At 38.9% G+C, this 17,628-nt stretch overlaps 1 protein-coding gene across 1 annotated transcript in view; it reads left to right on the top strand.

Annotated features, from left to right (window-relative positions):
• Positions 1–12,432, top strand: part of LOC109965610 (5-hydroxytryptamine receptor 4) — a 26,045-nt gene extending 13,613 nt beyond the window's left edge. Inside the window, exon 7 of the mRNA XM_020609762.1 lies at positions 11,803–12,432. Within this exon, the coding sequence (XP_020465418.1) occupies positions 11,803–11,902 (100 nt within the window). The 3' untranslated portion in view covers positions 11,903–12,432. The remainder of the gene's footprint in view (positions 1–11,802) is intronic.
• The last annotated feature ends 5,196 nt before the right edge of the window (positions 12,433–17,628 follow it).

The raw sequence follows: 17,628 nt of genomic DNA, 5'->3' as shown, positions 1-17,628 counted from the left end.
TGATTCTGATAAACTCAAAAATGAGTTTCATTTCTTGATTTAAGCTTTGGTCACCAGGTCCAAAATGTACAAAAGTTAACTTCAGCAACTCACAGTCAATTTGCTCAATACCGCCCCAGTGATTAGGCACCAAACAGAAGTTAAACCTACCTATGGGCTGACGTTCTGACTGTGGGTATGACTCCTTCTAGTTACAAGATCCAGCTGCTGAAATAATATGTAATTTTATTTTATTCTCATAAAAGGAACACTGAGCTGTGCCATATGCTTTTTTGTCTATTATGAAATATGATTTAACATGTTTTAAACATACAGTTTCAGAGGGTACAGAGATTTTGGCTATTTTTGAAAAGGTATACATAGTTTTTGAACTTCCTTACACTATAGGCCTGTACAGTTCAGGTGGATTAAGAAATAAGCACAGACAGTACTACAGTAGGAGTCACAGCATGAACAGAGGGGCTGAGAGTGAGAATGTGTTCAAACTCTGTCTTAAGTAGAAGGGTGGCTCCAGCAATGTCAGGCTGTTGGTCCAGCACTTTAGTCCAAACTGAAATACCTCAACAACTACTAGATGAGCCGCCATGAAATGTTATATAGAGTTCACATTTGTCACTTAATACCTTTCAATTATCACTCGCAAAAATAACGACAATTCCACTAACCTTTGTTGTACTTTCTTTTTAGTGCTATTTAACAAATGTTCACATGCTAATGCATTAAACTACTAGGGGCTTTGTCTGAAATCATCCCTTGATGCACTCATTCACTGCTCCCTACTGTAGCCCATATAATGGATCCTCAGTAATTTACGCAATTTTCACATTTGTTTAACTATAATTATCCCCTGCGTTGTATTTACTGTATGGATCTCAGGTACTTTTCTAACTATTATCCACTTTATTGCCTTTAAAATGCCCTCAGTAAAAACCGGACACCTGTTCTTGCAAAATCCTTGTTAGCTTGAACGTAAAGCACATGTTGCTGTCATCTTAAGTCCTTTGTCCACAGAATGAAGTTGTTTTTTTTTTAGCCTAGACGCATCTGACACATTGAAACAGTAATGGACTTGGGGAAAGATAGATTTAATATTTCCATATTTGTCTTTTTTAAAGATTGGTATCTCTAATTGAAAGTAAATGTATAATATCAGATAAAAGTCCAACAGTGATTTTTTTTATTTTTTTTTACAACAGGGTTCTTGTTGACGTTAATAGTAATGATTTAGCTGACATCTGTGTTTGTGCTCTCAGATGATGGAGGAGGTGACGTGCTCCTGTCTGCACTGTTTAACTTTAACACAAATACTGCAGCATTGGAGAGAAACAAAGGCAATCTCATAGGCCCTGTATTCTACACACACTTATTAATTCATACAACGTATGTGCACACATACGTACACACATGAGACCCTCTGATATTGTCTAACTGTCTTACGCTTATGTACATACAGTACAAAGCACACAGGCAAAACAAGTTGCTACTGTATGTGTAGTCATGTGAATGTGTCTGTAGCCTAGAAACAAATCATGTGGGCCATGTAACTCTTCTCCAGTCAAAGTGGTTGTACTTGGCATGTGTATAATATGTCTATAGTCTGTGTGTGTTTCCGTGGTGTCTGTGTGCCTCTTTTCTACATGCTCATGTGCTTGAGAGAACAACCAAAGGCTAACAAAGATCCAGAGGTTTCCAAAACATTCCCGGTAATTTCATCAGCAGGACAACATGGACTACTGTATAATGTACATACTAAGTTTAATATATTCACTGACACTGAGACCGACCCAGTGACAAGAGAATGACCTGAAGAAGTCAAAGAATAAACTTCTCAGTAAAAGTTATAGTCTAGAGATGAGTTTTAAGCTTAGATTTAAATGCCTCCACTGATTCAGACTGTCTGATGTCAGCAAGAAGGCTGCTCCAGAGGAACAACAGTACTTATAACAATGTGGGCCGAACGTGTGAGCTTGGACTCAAAAATAAAAGTATGAGAGTGAATTTAACAAGAGTGAAAAGCGAAATGTAAGAGTGTTATACACACTTAATGTGCACAAATCAGTGCCCAGATCACAAATTAGCTTCCAGCCTTTTACAGGTAAAACACTATTTAAAAAATAATGACATCATAAAAAGTACCGTTAACAGTTTAAAGAAGCCAAAGTGCTATCATGAAAACCCTTCCTCTAACAGTTAGTGCAGGTTCAGGGGCCACTGTTATTATCACGCATGTACAATCACAGTGATTGTTACTGTATGTGATTAAACTGTCTTCAGTGTCAATGCAAATCTGTTTAGTGATTTAATAACAGGACAAACTGAAAGGAATGGCATGCAAGTGGGGAGCCTTGTATGATTTATTATTGTTCCATTATCGTTTTATTTATGTGCTGCTACGGTCATTTCTGTGAAGCACTTTAGTGTAACTCTAGTGTAATTGTTTTTAAACTTGCTATATAAATCAATTTTGACTGGTTGATTAAATCTTGAAATCTCTCGCTGCAGTTCTCTCTCTCTCTCTTTCCTACTAACAAGATTTTATTTTTTGCTTTCTTCTTTTTTTGTATAAAATGTTTGTTTTATTTTAATAATCACGTGTCATTTCTCTCTTTTACTAGCCTGTCATCTTTCTCTCTCTCTCTCTCACAGATTTTTGTGAAAAGTAATGACTAAATTTTGTTTATAAGACTTATTTTTGCTTTAAACTGAGAGATAAAGACAAAAAATTGAAAAACAATGTATGTGCAAAAAGTCTGTTCACTTTTTCATTTTAAGCTCTTAACAGGATTAATGTAGGTTCTAATATTTTGTAGAAGAGAGACTAAAGAGAGGAAAGAAAGTTGGGCACTAGAATAGGAAAAACACATCTATCTGAAACATATGTAATTAATAACAGCAGTAGCAACAATATCACAATACCAGAACCCAAAACTATGGTCATGATTAGTTCCTTTCACTTTGCATTGAGCCCATCAGCTGCTGACGCATCTCTTCCTCCTCAGTTTTAAACTCAGTTTGGATTTTCTGAACTCATTTCTGATTCCAAATGAAACTCATTTCTCTCCCTCATTCTCGCTGTTCATTTCTAGCTCTGCTCTTCTTTGTAATAGAAACCTAATTTCCCTGGTCACAAACTGACCAGAGCCCAACCGGGGCAAATAAGCTCTTTGAAATTTAATTGAAGCAGTCTTGTAACCTTGTGATCCACTGTTAACCCTTAACCCTAATAAAAGTATTAACTTTAAAAGCACAAAAATAGCCGCTGCGCATATATATACCTTATTTACTGTAAGCAAAATGAAATCATATTTGAACTACTTTGTGAAATTAATCCCCTTGCTGCCTGTAACTATACCATTTGGTTCAGTGTAATAATAGAAATGTACACACTATCTTGAGGTATCTCAGACTGTTGTTTGCAGATAAAGTTAGGTTTGTCTTGAATTTTGCCAGTCATACTGAATTTGTTCATTTGATTTCCCTTGGAAACTATTCAAAGTGGCTGGAGCAGAAAACATTTCATATCTCTGTTGGAACACTGAGGACAGACAGCAGATAAGGCATGTATCTTGTGATCTAAGATTGTAACTGGAAGATGAGCTCTGTGAAATAAGTTTGCAAAGAGTCATCCAGAACTGGTAAGAAGGTTGCAGAACCAGCCTTTTCCTGACTTTCAAAGAAAATCAAGCCTATAATAAAAACCTAATTTTAACGGACTGTCCACTCATAAAAACAACCCCATTTGTGCAAGCAGCTACTCTACAGTATATTTTATTGTTAAGTGACATCTAGTGGTTGTGTGAGACAGCATCCGTTTTTGCAGCAATGCCCTAAATGTCAGGTTTGCTTGGCCGCTCTGCCTCCCTCACCTTTCCTACTGTCTCTTGCCCATTTACACTAATCACGTTCACCTGTTCCTCACTCCCTTATCACCAGCTGCACTTGATTAGGTTGCTCACTATGTGATGTTCCCTCTGATACCGAGGCTCCGAAGCTTGCTTCAAACTCGGAAGGATATTTTTCTGAAGCACTGTGCCGGAGCTTGCTTCAAATCAGGAAAAACCACGTGACTGATGACGTTCGAACCACTTCTGCTTCATTCAGATTGAATCAGCTGACTGGTTTGGTTCGACAGGCGGAGCTTTGAAACATTGGGGCAATACAGATGTATTTAAGATGGATGAAACAGCACTCTCTCCTACATCTTGTCAACACATTTTGGATTGACTCGCTATGGAGCCATCATGGAAATGGTCACACACTTGGTGCATCAGTGTCACCTTTGCAAGGCTGCACAACAACCACTGTGCCAGCAGATGTCACCCACGTGCTCATTGAATGAAGCTTCCAGTAGTGAACCAATTTTCAATACAATGGTCCAAAAGGGTTCAAAGCTTCATGGGGCCTCGTATGGCCATCACTAGTGTTCTCCCCATGGACTGTTCCTCCGGACCGTGGCTCCACTCTCTCCTCCCAGGCAGGTCCATGCACAGTCGCCTATCTGTTCCACTATTGCCTTCATCTCTCTGTCTCTACCTTCAGTAGCCACCATCACCACCGACCAGCCCAGGAGTGACCCAGCCTACGCAGCTCGGCCCAGCTCTCCATCTCCTCGCCTCCTGCTGTTGGTCAAACACCCAGATACTACTCATCGACAGGACTACGCACTATTTCCCTCTGTGTATTTTTACTCTCATCATCACTGTACATAATAAAATCACTGCTTGCATCGAAGTCGGCTACTTGGGTCCGCCTCTTTCTCGTTCGCTCACTGACAGGTGCGAACGGCACATAACACTAAATTAACATGTTTGACATGTTCACGAGTCCAAGCACATTAGTGGTCATAATAACTGTAATGGGAGCAAAGGGAGAAGTCAGGTGACATTTTATAGGGACAAACACCGCCACCACCACTGTTCATTAACTATGATTTTACACATTGTCTGATAAAACAAGTGAAAGTGGCACAGGACGTGGTGTCTCTGAGGTTTTCTACGCCTCCTACATAACAGTCGTCTGTTCTTATTTCAGTTTCTCAGCTGACACTGTGAGAGGTGGGGTACACCACTGGTAGGTTGCCAGTGTGATAACAAGGCTGACACATAGAGACAGACAACCATTCACACTCACATCCACACCTACTGGCAATTATTAGAGTCACCGGTTAACCTAACCTTGAGTTGAGGTTGTATACACCAGACTAAAGGTGTCCATAGGAGGAGTTATAATTGCTGATGAATATATTAATAAAGACTGCTGATCTGCTTATGTGACCTCTGTGTGATGTCTGCAGTCTAAATGGTCATGTTTGTAGTAGTAGCAGGTTTATTCCACATTTTGCCATCAAATCCTCTGTTGTATATTTGAAAATCTACACTTTACACATCTTGTTTTATTCTTGTTATCAAGCAACACCCTAGAAACACAAACACACACACAAATCTTGTAACAAACGATGTTGTAACATGCCTCAAGATTCAAACCTGGAACCTTTTTGTTGTGAGGTGACAGTGCTAAACACTGGTCCATCGTGTTGCCACAGCTTTAGCTATATTTTACTACAACTATAGCAAATAATTTTGAAATGCAGAATTAGTTGAAGAATAAAAAAATAAGCTGCATATAATTTAACTCTAATTCCTATGATCACAAAAGTATAGATCCCTAAAAATGGGTCCAGGAAAAGCTGAGAAATGTTGCTGTATCATATTCATTAATAATTTGCCTCAACTCACAAGTTTAAAGATTTGACATGATTTGACCTAATGATAAGAATATAATGTTAAAAATGCAAAAAAGAGAAATTAAATTCATTTTGTTGCCCCCCTTATGCAAAGACGGGTACAGTACATAGTCTAAAATGGAAGCAGCAGCAGCTCTGTATCAGGTAAACCATCTCTGAGCAGGAAGTGAGCTGGTTTAACTTCAGTGGGATGGAGAAGATCAGGTCCCACAGTGAAATCAGTTTCCTTCTTCTCTAGCAAAACAAGCTCTGTCTGGATAAAGGAAGGGATTTTCCTGGTATATGATGAAAGTCTACACAGAAACAGCTCTGAAGCTGAGTGGCGTGGACAAAATTAAATATCCGTTATACAAAATTTAATATTGGCTTGTAAACAAAACCAGGTTAAATAATTAAACTGAGCTCATCCTAGTGAAACTTGGATCCATATAAAGCAAGTTTTAAACATGTTTGTATAATATTTCCTCATTTTTGTTCAGCAGTTTATTAGCAATTTAGTTTGAAGTAATATTTCAGCAGAGTATGATGTGTAGCTATAGCCACTAATACATAGATTTGCAAACACAAATTTAGTGAGGTCCATATACCAGATTAAATCACAAAGTCAACATGAAAACCTGCCTGTATGATGCTAATGAAAATGATGATATACACACTTAATCAAGACTGTGCTCATTATAAGATCAGTTGAGGGATGAGGTCATGTTTCTTCATTCATTCATAATGGTGGCACATTAATTTATGGCAAAACCTCAGAAATACAAACATAGATCATGTTCCAATGTCGTAGCTGAGTCACTAAACCTCAAGTCCGAGTTCAGTCTCAATTCCCTAGAGTTCGAGCCCGAATCAAGTACAAGTTACCAAAGAATAGTCCGAGTCAAGTCTCTGTTACCCGAGCCCGAGTCATAGAGGTCTTCATTACTGTAAACACAACTGACACAGCTCTCACCATTTTAAAAGAAGTTTACTTATTGTGTGTAACACAATAGTCAAACACATGCACTCACAAGTGCACGCACATGTTACCTAGAAGTGAACTGTGTGATTTTTTTTTTTTTTTGATAGGTGGATTGTATGCTTCAGTAGAAGTGTGCTGGATACAGCATGGTGTGGTGGAACAGGTTTTAAGATCAATATCATATTATTATGGCCTATTACAAAAACAAAAACTAATCAAACAAAAGTCAGAGCCCTTGTCTCAAACTTCCAAGCCCAAATGCAGTCAATGCTCAGGTCCAAGTCCAAGTCATCAATGCTCAAGTCCAAGGTAGGTCAACAGTCCCAAGTACTACAATGTTATTGTCCTCATAAAGGGGCAGCAGAACGCCAGTGTGCGCTCATGTTAAAGTAAAGTTCTCTGTTCACACTTCAGTCAGTTCATGTCAAAGTTGATTTCAGAGGATTGTTTGTGGCACTATTTTATCTTTAAGCCTTTTGCCATCTAAATTAAATCTTAGCAAAGTTTCAAACACCTGCATGTACATTTGTCACTGTGTGATCAGTAATTTTTGTTTTCAGAGAGGAAACGACCCGACAATTGAGTGCTTTCTGTTGATCATAAGAATTTCTGCTTTTAGAGGAAGAATGAATCTGGCTCAGAACCCTTATCCTCTTCTATCACTGTATCTTCAAATTGCAAATTCATTAGAAATATAAACTCTCACATAAATATGATCCTTTTTAAAATATTTATTTATTTTTGGATTTTGTTGTATGTTTGTGCACCGTCTATTTAATGCTGATGTCTTGTTGTGCCCCCTAGTGTTTCACTATGTGGTGTTTATTTCTGTTTGGTCTGGAAAAGAGATGAGACTCTTCAACTTTGAATGAGGTTTTGAATGACCTGTCTGCCTCTGAGGTTAGATGAGCCGATATGGGAGCAGCAGAAATGTTATGCATTTGCTACCAGGGGCAAAACTAATTTCAGGGAGGAGGGAGAAAATCCACCCAAACAAAAAAACTGACTGATTGAGGAATCCATTGGCAGACATTCATCATTCACAAAGTCCTGATTTAATTTAAGGTCTGCCAGTAAGCTGCATCTTTCAACTCCCTCCCCCCCATATTTGTTGTACTGGCAACATTGGCCCAGATTCTACAGTATCAGAATGAACTCATATTGCCAATTAACCAGTACATTTCCTTTGAGTACTGGAGTTATCCAAGCAACGTCCCAGTCTGTACATGTTGTTCTATTTCTGTGTAAGTCAGGACAGATCACAGACAACAATCAAGCCTTTATTGTTTGTTTAACTGAACCACTACTTTGGCATTTTTCAGCTTGTGTGTGACCCTATGTGTTCTGGCTGAAATTCCAAAAATTCAGTAGTTATTTTCGGTTTTGTTAAATAGTCAAGTTAATGCAAAATATGCTGGACACACTTTTGTAATTATTGGGCTGAAACATGCTAAAATATCAGTATAGCTGTCCAAGAGAAATTTGCTTAGAAAAAGCTAATTAACTTTGCCAATAATAGCTCCCCAGCTGGCTGAGGGATTTAATACCGTGACTCACTCATTGCATTCAGGCTACTGCCACCACCACATCCCACTGCCCTGCTCCTCTGTGTTCCTGTGAGAAAATCTGCCTTATCTTCTTTTCCCATCAGTGCTCCCTGCTCACGTCTTTCTTTTCAAAAACAAGTAGATAAGAGTGAAAAATGATTATTTAATGTCTCCGAAAGATATTAAAGGAACGCAAACCCCTCATCTATCTTGTGGCGATCTTTCTTAAGGTCACGGATCAGATGATGTTGAACTGATGAACCAAATGGAAATACATGTGGTGTAGATCTTTACTCTGATAAAGGCCATGCAAGCACAGCACAAGGCAAACACTGATGCTTTTACAATAAGTACATTAGACATAGGTTTTATATGTCTTTGACGAAAAAAGATTCTTTCCACCAAAGAATTAAAATCAAGGCCAAGTTCTCTCAATCTTCACAGGTTGTTTTTTTTCTGAGCATGTGACTGTTTGATATTTGTGTCTACTGTTTCTATTTGTCAAACTGGAATTCAGCCATAGATCAAGCTAAGTGACAGATATCTACAAATGTGGCAGCATGGTGATGCCAGATGAATCCATGAACTGTACTGAGCTGTTTTTAATTCACTTTTTTTCAGAGAGCTGCTTCTTAGAAATTCAGTTATATTTCCACTGAAATGTCTTGAGTTTATGAAATTCTAATAGTTGGCTGTAGTCTGTGCAGGGCATGCAAGTGCCACTCTTTTGACCTAATGGCCCAGACAAAGGCGATGTGAGGTGACGCAACAGTCAGCCTTCGTCGCTGCTAGTTCTTTCATGTCAGTTTGGTGTGTCTCTGCCCTTAGGCGACAGGCTGCTCCACCTGCAGCATGTGAAAGAACTCTGCCACGAGTGATTTGTCTTAACTGCCATGAGACTGCACAATCTAAATCACTGCTCCAAGCCAACTCAAATAGCTCAGTAACTACAGACCAATTTTTGACAATCTGCACACCTTAAAGGTGACTGGCATTCTGTAGAAAGTGAGTCTATATGTTGTTTGTGCAAGCAGGTGTTATGTGCCGTTCGCACCAGTCAGTGAGCGAACAAGAAAGAGGCGGACCCAGGTAGCCGACTTCAGTGCAAGCAGTGATTTATTATGTACAGTGATGATGAGAGTAAAAATACACAGAGGGAAATAGTGCGTAGTCCTGTCGATGAGTAGTAGTCAGGTGTTTGACCAACAGCAGGAGGTGAAGAGATGGAGAGCTGGGCCGAGCTGCGTAGGCTGGGTCACTCCTGGGCTGGTCGGTGGTGATGGTGGCTACTGAAGGTAGAGACAGAGAGATGAAGGCAATAGTGGAACAGATAGGCGACTGAGCATTGACCTGCCTGGGAGGAGAGAGTGGAGCCACGATCCGGAGGAACAGTCCATGGGGGGAACACAAAACAGTAGCTGGCTAGGGGATAAATACATACAAAACAACGAAAGAGCACGGAGAAAAAATGGCCTAGAGACAAGAATGAACTGGCAAGTGACTGAGGAGTGAAACCGGGTAATATAGTGAGCAACCTAATCAAGTGCAGCTGGTGATAAGGGAGTGAGGAACAGGTGAATGTGATTAGTGTTAATGGGCAAGAGACAGTAGGAAAGGTGAGGGAGGCCAGAGCGGCCGAGCAAACCTGACAGCAGGTTATTACTGTACAGCCAACAGTTACATATTATGGTTTGGTGTCCTCTAACATCTGTAGAGTAATTATGACATGGTGTTCCTAATATTCTGACCCTTTCATGTATGTCAATGGGCAGGACAAAAATATACAGACACCTCTGAATATAATGTGGTCCAGTACAACACCATGTACAACTATGACCTCAATAATGAACATAAAGTATAATTGAATGTATACTTTTATGACAATCTCACCAAAAACTGAAACATTTTGAGCTTCATAAACACAAATGTTAAGGCAGAAGTGTTGCACTGAAGTGCATACAGATGTACAGCTGGTCATAATGTTATGCCTGATCAGTTAATTTGCCAATGCAATTTTTTTGTGTGTTCAGTTCATTAAGGGCAGGGTGGGATGTTTGTGGGGAGATTTTGACCTCAGACTCAATCCATGTTTATTTCTAATCCAGATGCCTGCTTCTCTGGATTTCCTCCTTAGTATTTCAGGGTGGTATTACCTAATACTGACCCCTCTTCTTGCTGGTGGATGTTGGGAATCTCATTCTTGACTGTGTGACAGACTGAGAGACAAAGCTGTGTTTAGACAGTAAACACACTCTCTGTAGAGAAAACACACAAAACAGAGGAACAAAGTTACAGAACATTTCTGTTTATCTTTCCCTCTGTTGCCTCCTCACCCTGAACATGCCTCAGCACGGGACTGTGTGTGATCATTGTAGTGAATGAGCTGATAACTTGTCAATCATAAGGATATAGCAGAAGGAGTCCACCCAGATGTCCTTCCAGGTGTGTTTTTGCTTGCCAGTCACATGCTACACTCCTCACACAGAGGGAAAGATGACAACATTCTTGAGTTGAAAGGCAAAAAAAGACTGACTAGAGTCAAAAAGTAAGAAATGTAGTTCCTGTTTCCCCTGCAGGGAGCAGAAAATGAGCAATGGCGAATGGAAGATTTACACAAAATCGGTGTTTATGACTATGTATTCAACATTTGTATTTTTTTTTTTTGTAATTATATTATATTTAAAATTATTCTGGTGTTAAGTTGCTCTTGAGTAGATCTACAGAAACTGTAGAGCATATTTATAGTGTCTTGATATGGCAGACACTGTGTGTGTGTGTGTGTGTGTGTGTTAAGCTAACTGGCATCAGACTTTTGTAGATTGCTTCAGCACAATTTGATGTTTCTGTACAATCTAAAAGTCAGTATCTTTTCTTTAAAAAAGATAGGACTTTATGTAATTACTGTATTTTCTGTATGCCACTATCTCTGTGTACATGTTCTGCAGTATCTCTGTTTTACTGCAGCCGTAAAACAGGCTGTAAAACTGCATGAACACCATGACCAAACATGCATTCAAATCATAAATGAAATAATTTTGCTACTGTTTTCTTGACGTAAGTTGTAAAAAGACAATTGAAGACACACAATATGCACAAAATCACCAAAATGTTTAAGTTTTACTGCTACATATTTTTATAAAATAAAATTTGCACTTGACTAGGAAACTATTACTGCAAAAATGCTGAAATTTCCTTTATTATTATTTAATCTTTTGTAATTACTTTCTGGCAGGCATTTTATTATCTTTTAGAGGTCTAGATAAGGGTTTCTCTTCAGTGTGACCCCTGTCCTTTGCCTCACTGTGAGACAAAACATAACCAGCAAAACCATTATGTATGCATGAATCTGTGCATTTTAAAGATGTATGTGTAATATGTGTGTCAAAACCAACTGGACATTCCCACTTTCTTTCTACCTCCCTGTTAAATAGAAAATCTATAAAATACATGTATAACATGACTGTGGTGACCTGAAGAATATTATCAAAGCACCTTTACACAGCATTTAGTTTTATTACCATTTACCAATGAGGCCCCTCTGTCTTTTTCAGATTGTCCTTACTGCCAAACCGGAGCTACAGTGACAACGGACGAATGGTACTGGCAAATGAGCACGAGTCCCAGGACTCTCTTAGACCACCACGAAGCTGACTTTTGGCAACATCAGCTGATGTGGAGCACCTTTGAGATTTTGGCCTTTATGATTTCAACAGCCTGCTCTGGCCTGACAATCATTGGTAATGAAGTGCACAAAGTCACATCTGACTCTTGGGGTGCATTTAGTGGACTTGGTACGTGGACACCAAGTGTGTTTCCGTGAACTGAAATGCATTGCGGATGTTTTCCCAAGTCTGTTATCATTCTAAAATCTGAGAAAGAAATGTTGTTCTCCATCCAAGATCGAGTCAGTGGTCCAAGAACAACAGCAAACTATAGTACAAGCCAAACACTAGCTTACAAGATAGGAGGAGCAAGAGGCCTCCTCTGCTGTTTGACTTCAATGATGACATTCCATCATTCCATCAACTGCCAACCTTTGTTGTCAAAGGAAAAACAAGGTATAACAGAGTTAAAAGGTATTGTATTGTATCCTTACCTTTTTACCAGAATGGATTATGTTTAATAAAACTTTGCACCTGCTGGATGCAACATTGAAAGTGAACACTTTTTCTGTATCCATCATTTCATAATCAGGGCGACAGACTAGATCGCGCACTGGGGTGTGCTGATCCCTAGCTCAAGGAATGTGGAATGCATTATTAAATAGGCTAATTTTTATTATAACAGCTTAAATAACTTTCCTTGACATTGTCTGAGGTCCTATGCCTCTGCATCCGTTCACTCAACAGCCTTTAAAATAAAAGATAGAGGGACAAAGGAAGAACAAAATGTCAGAGCCATAAGAATGGGGGCCAGTATGTATGGGTAGCACCGTGGTGGGTGAGCTCTGGATTTGAATGAAGAGATCACATTCAAGTCCACCTCTGAGTATATGACAGGGAAGTATGTCAGCTAAAACAGCACATTAAGTTGCTATTAAAGTGTCTGCAACTATTTGAAATACTGAAAAGAGAATGTCCTAATATAGAAACAAAAAGGACAGGATGCTCCAACTGCATGTCTGAACTCTGTGTCTGTCACAACATGTTTAGGAGACTGACAGAGGTGTGAAACCAGCTCTGCCGCCCACTTTGTCATTATTTATATTTGCATTTCCATTCCTTTTTGCATCTCTGCTTCAGAAAACAACAGTTAATTTGCCATCTTTTGTTTTTATGTTGAATGGAAAGCCTCACAGTCCAGCCTGAAAGATGAAGAACTGAATCTTGTTACTCTTAGTAGTCCACTGTACCCTAGGTTTAGTCTTCATTTTGTGTGATTGGATGATAAATAAACAAAGAATTTGAATTGAATTTGTGCTCATAGCACTGGTGGACATGTAAGCAAGAACTGGGGTGTTTACACATTGAACAGTCACAGAGTAACATTAGCATTCTTATGAAGTTGTTTTTCCTGCCACCTGATAAATCTAAGTCCACTGGACACTTTCCTTTTAGCTCTACTGGAAACAGCAGCAGTGAGGGTGGTGAGAGTGAGCAAACAGTAAAGATGTGCACCAGGAAACAAAAACAATGAGCTGAATTGAGCCAAAATGAAAAGGAGAATGCTGGAGTGAGGTGATAATTCTCTGTCGGTGCATACCTATATATGACCCCTTTAACACTACAGATAATAATTTGATCCAATGTTCATACCAAAATATTGATTTGAGGACAGTTCACACACAAAAAAGTAAAAACACAGCAAAGCATGAGCTTAATGGCTCATTATTGTCCTTAAAAAGAATAGTTTCAAACAAGCCACATCTCATGGCCTTCAGCAGCAGATGAAGATGTTTTAAACCATTTGGTGTTTGCTCATCTTCTGTCAAAGATTAACACATCATAACCCAGGCTCTGTGCTGTGCTCCTGTTTTCAGCAGAGTAATATGAGCGTAAAGCACAAACTAATATTATTCTGTGTGGGCTTGAAACACATTTTTAACAATCCTTTATTACTCTTAGTGGTGAAAGGCTGCAATTACACACAGATCCCCTCATCAGGAAGCCCATTTGGTAACAGCAAACATGAATACCCCGAATTATTCCCTCTGCCACTGAAATTAATCTTTGAAGTGATTTGCTGGGTTGACTGGCGCTGGCCAAGTCTGCTGGCAATAACCAATAAGGTAAAATCAGAAGAGGAATTCATTATTCTGTGAACCTACTCAAAACTCACAGACTTCAACACAATCCCTCTGGGATTGCATCCTGATGAAAGCATGAAGATCTCACAGCACTGCAGTGCCAGAGCTGGACCCGGCGTTTCTAAAAGCACCTTGGCTCAGATTAACATCTGAAGTCAACATAAAATAATTTTTAACCCTATGATGAACAGATTCAGTATTTCCTTTTATGGGCTGCAAGAAGTTAGTAAGTAAGTTGCAACAGCAGATGTTTTTAGTTCCTGTGTCAATCTAGATCAATCTGCTTTCCCAACAGATATCTGTGCAGCTTCTCAGTCATCCAGGTCACAGTAAACCGCAACCGAAATAAACTTGGAAAAACTGGACTTGGATTTCTAGATCGACTGTTTTGATCTAGAAATCCAAGTCCAGTTGATTTCCAAGGTTATTTTGGTTGCGGTTTCCCAACAGATATGTCAACTAAAAACACAATTTGCTCTAGGATTTAAAATGTGACTTTTTAGATAAAGTCTTGCAAGGGATTTATTATTATGCTGACTATGTGAAAGAGGTCAGTCTTTCATCAAAGTAGTAACCCTGGGCCTAGCCACGCCCACTTATGAGTCCCAGCTGGTTCCCATAGAAAAGCTCTGGGAAGCAACTGCTCTTTATGGAGTTGGGGAAGTTATCCAGATGTGTGTCTGCCAAACAAACCACTTAGTCTCCATCCTTCTGTCTTTTATGTACAATCATTTTAAAAGCTTTTTTAAACTACCTAACCTATAAAACCTACAAGAGCTAACATTTTGAAACACTTCATTACAGTTTATGTCATCTCATAGCTACAGTGAGAAACATTTACCTCCACTGATCTATAAAGTAACAAACAGAAGTGACATGAATGTGTCATCACACTACAGCGATGAAGAAAGCAGCATCCATTGCCATATCAGCTCTAACACTTTACCTGATCATCTCCACATGACCAATAGATGTCGCTGCAACACTGGCAGCTGAACTTGGCTTTCGCTGTTTAACTCCTTCAGAGGTGTTGAGGTTGACGCTGACCTCATGGAGTGGAGATAAATGATGCTGCAGAAAATATATTGACACATCACAGCAGGACAAGCTTAATGAAATGAAAGGTGACTGAAATTCATTTAGCTGCACTGATTTCAGTCGGCCTGATATTAACCATGCTGGCTCGCGGTCACAGCTTACTGGGGCACTTTAACAATGGCACCATTATGTTAATGTTACTAGGAACATCTTTGCTTTTTCTGCTATGACAAGTCAAAATGTCTGCCTTTGAAATATCACTGTATGGTACATTCTGCTCATACTAGTCCTAAAATGTCAGCTTTTGTGGTTGGGCTGTTTAATCATTTCAACAGGTTTTATTGTTTATTATAAACTCTGTGTCGCCACTGAAAGTTTATGATAAACTTTAAACCTGCTGACCTGCAAAAAAAAAAAAAACACTTAAAACAAGAGTCCAAACTCCAAACTTTTTTCTTGCAGGTTTATTACATAGTGCACCTATACAGAGCAAACAATTTAGTGTCTCACATGTTCATCAGTTCTTAGAAAACTCTGGTTTCAAGTCCCTTAAAAACACCGGACACAAATGCAATTAGCACACTGTTTTCCTCATGCTACACAAGGTTCAGTTTAGTATGCTCTAATTAATGACAGCCTGAGTTATATAAACCAAATAATCACTACAGGATTTAAATTATTTTTTGTCTTTGAAACCAAATAAATGTGCATTTGATGATAAGCTGATATTTTCTTGTTTGATTAGTGTTAGGGTGATTTTTATTTTATGCACTTAAGAATGGTTTTATTTTATAACACATAAGTTTACATACTTATATGTCACAGATATGCTTATATAATTATGAATATCACTCTATGTGTTCACTTAACCACTGGTCAAATATTTGCTGTGTGAGTTACTGAAACACTAATGCAACATCATAAGTCTGGTGCACTGAGTGGTTTTCCAAGGTCTAATCATCACACAGTCTTTCATTAGATTTGTTGCCTTTTCCAAAAGAGCCCATTATTCCCTCTATGATTGGAGCAGAGAGGACGGACGGACTGAAGGACCAATAACGGGAGAGTTAAGTCTAAACCACGGCTTCTCCCCAACAGTTTTGAACCAATTAGATAGTAGCACCTTTTCGTACAAATATTGTATACCACTAAGTTGAAGTCAGTCTTTCCTGTTTATCCTAAACAGTGGAGATCCATGTGCACATGTTAATTTTGATACGTTAATGCATAATAAATTTCATACTGTGAAATATATATCCTCTTATTAGTCTTCTCTTTTCAATATAAAACGAACACGCCTCAACATTAGCAAACAGCCAAAGTAACCAAAATGAGCATGGTTTCACAATACTGGAAACTTAACTAAAACATCATTATTAGTCTTGGGATTTGTCGTGGAATAACCACACTCCACTTCCTGGAACATCACGGCACATCAGGCCACATGGACATGAATCCACACACATCACTAAATTAATGAATTGCTTCATGTCACACAATGGCTCTTGTACTGAGAAAGACAGTAAGTACTCTTTAAAGCATCACTGATTTGTTCCGCTGAGTCTACAGGATGCCTTTTCATGCCTAATTTCACTGAAACATTTAAAGTCTAACTTTCTTAGAAATTATTAAAGTGAGCAACAATTTGACAGGAGATATTTCATGTGCATGATGGTTTACTGTTAGCTCAGTGAGTTAATAAATAGCAGATGGCCCCCTAAGAATAAACAGTGTCAAGTGAATGCTTGTAATCCTTGAGAAATGTTGGTGGAAAGGTGAGGGTTAATCAGTGACCTGCTATGTGGTTATCAAGATGTAACTTTGGACTGTGTTTGGTAAAAGTCTGACAAATTAGAAGAATAAATAAACAAGAAGAACACAAAAAGAATGTGCTAAAAAAAAAGTGTCATATAACTGAGGGGAACTCCAGAATGGGATGATCGTTATCTGTGGGATTGTCACTACATTACAGCTGAGACTGTTCACATTACGTAACCAAATCCACGGTAATACTACAGACAGGTGACAAATGAAAGGAAAAAAATCAACATAGTAAGGTGATGGGTCACCATGTGCCACCAGAACAGCTACAAGCATTTACAAGTCTCTGAACTCTACTGAAGGGATGAACCCCATCTTTCCGAAAGATATTCCCTCATCTGTTGTTTTGATGATGGTGGTGGAGATGCTGTCTAACATGTTGCTACAAAATCTGCCATAGGTTTTGTATGCCTGGGTTGAGATCTGGTGAATGTGAGGGCCACAGCATAGGATTAATACCATTTTCATATTATTAAGCTATTCAGTGGATGGGGGCATTGACCGTTACAGAAGTAGAACCAAACCATACCAGCAAAATGCCCCCAGAGCATAACAGCACTGCTTTGGTACTAATACTTTGCTTGTTACTGTTGAGGTCAAGCATTCAGGTTTTTCTTTTATCACCCGTTTGTCCATACCTGCTATATAGTATTACTGTAGAATTTGTTGTGCCTTTCTGGTAAACAAACAAGTTAATTCAGTGGTTCACAAACTTTTTCTGCTGGCTCCACCCTTTTGTGGGTAAAAATATTGTTGAGCCCCACGCCCTATC

Source organism: Monopterus albus, unplaced genomic scaffold, assembly GCF_001952655.1.
Source record: "Monopterus albus unplaced genomic scaffold, M_albus_1.0 scaffold102.1, whole genome shotgun sequence".
NCBI lineage: Eukaryota > Metazoa > Chordata > Actinopteri > Synbranchiformes > Synbranchidae > Monopterus > Monopterus albus.
Note: the sequence above shows the minus strand (reverse complement) of the source record. Positions and strands in the feature narration are given on the sequence as shown.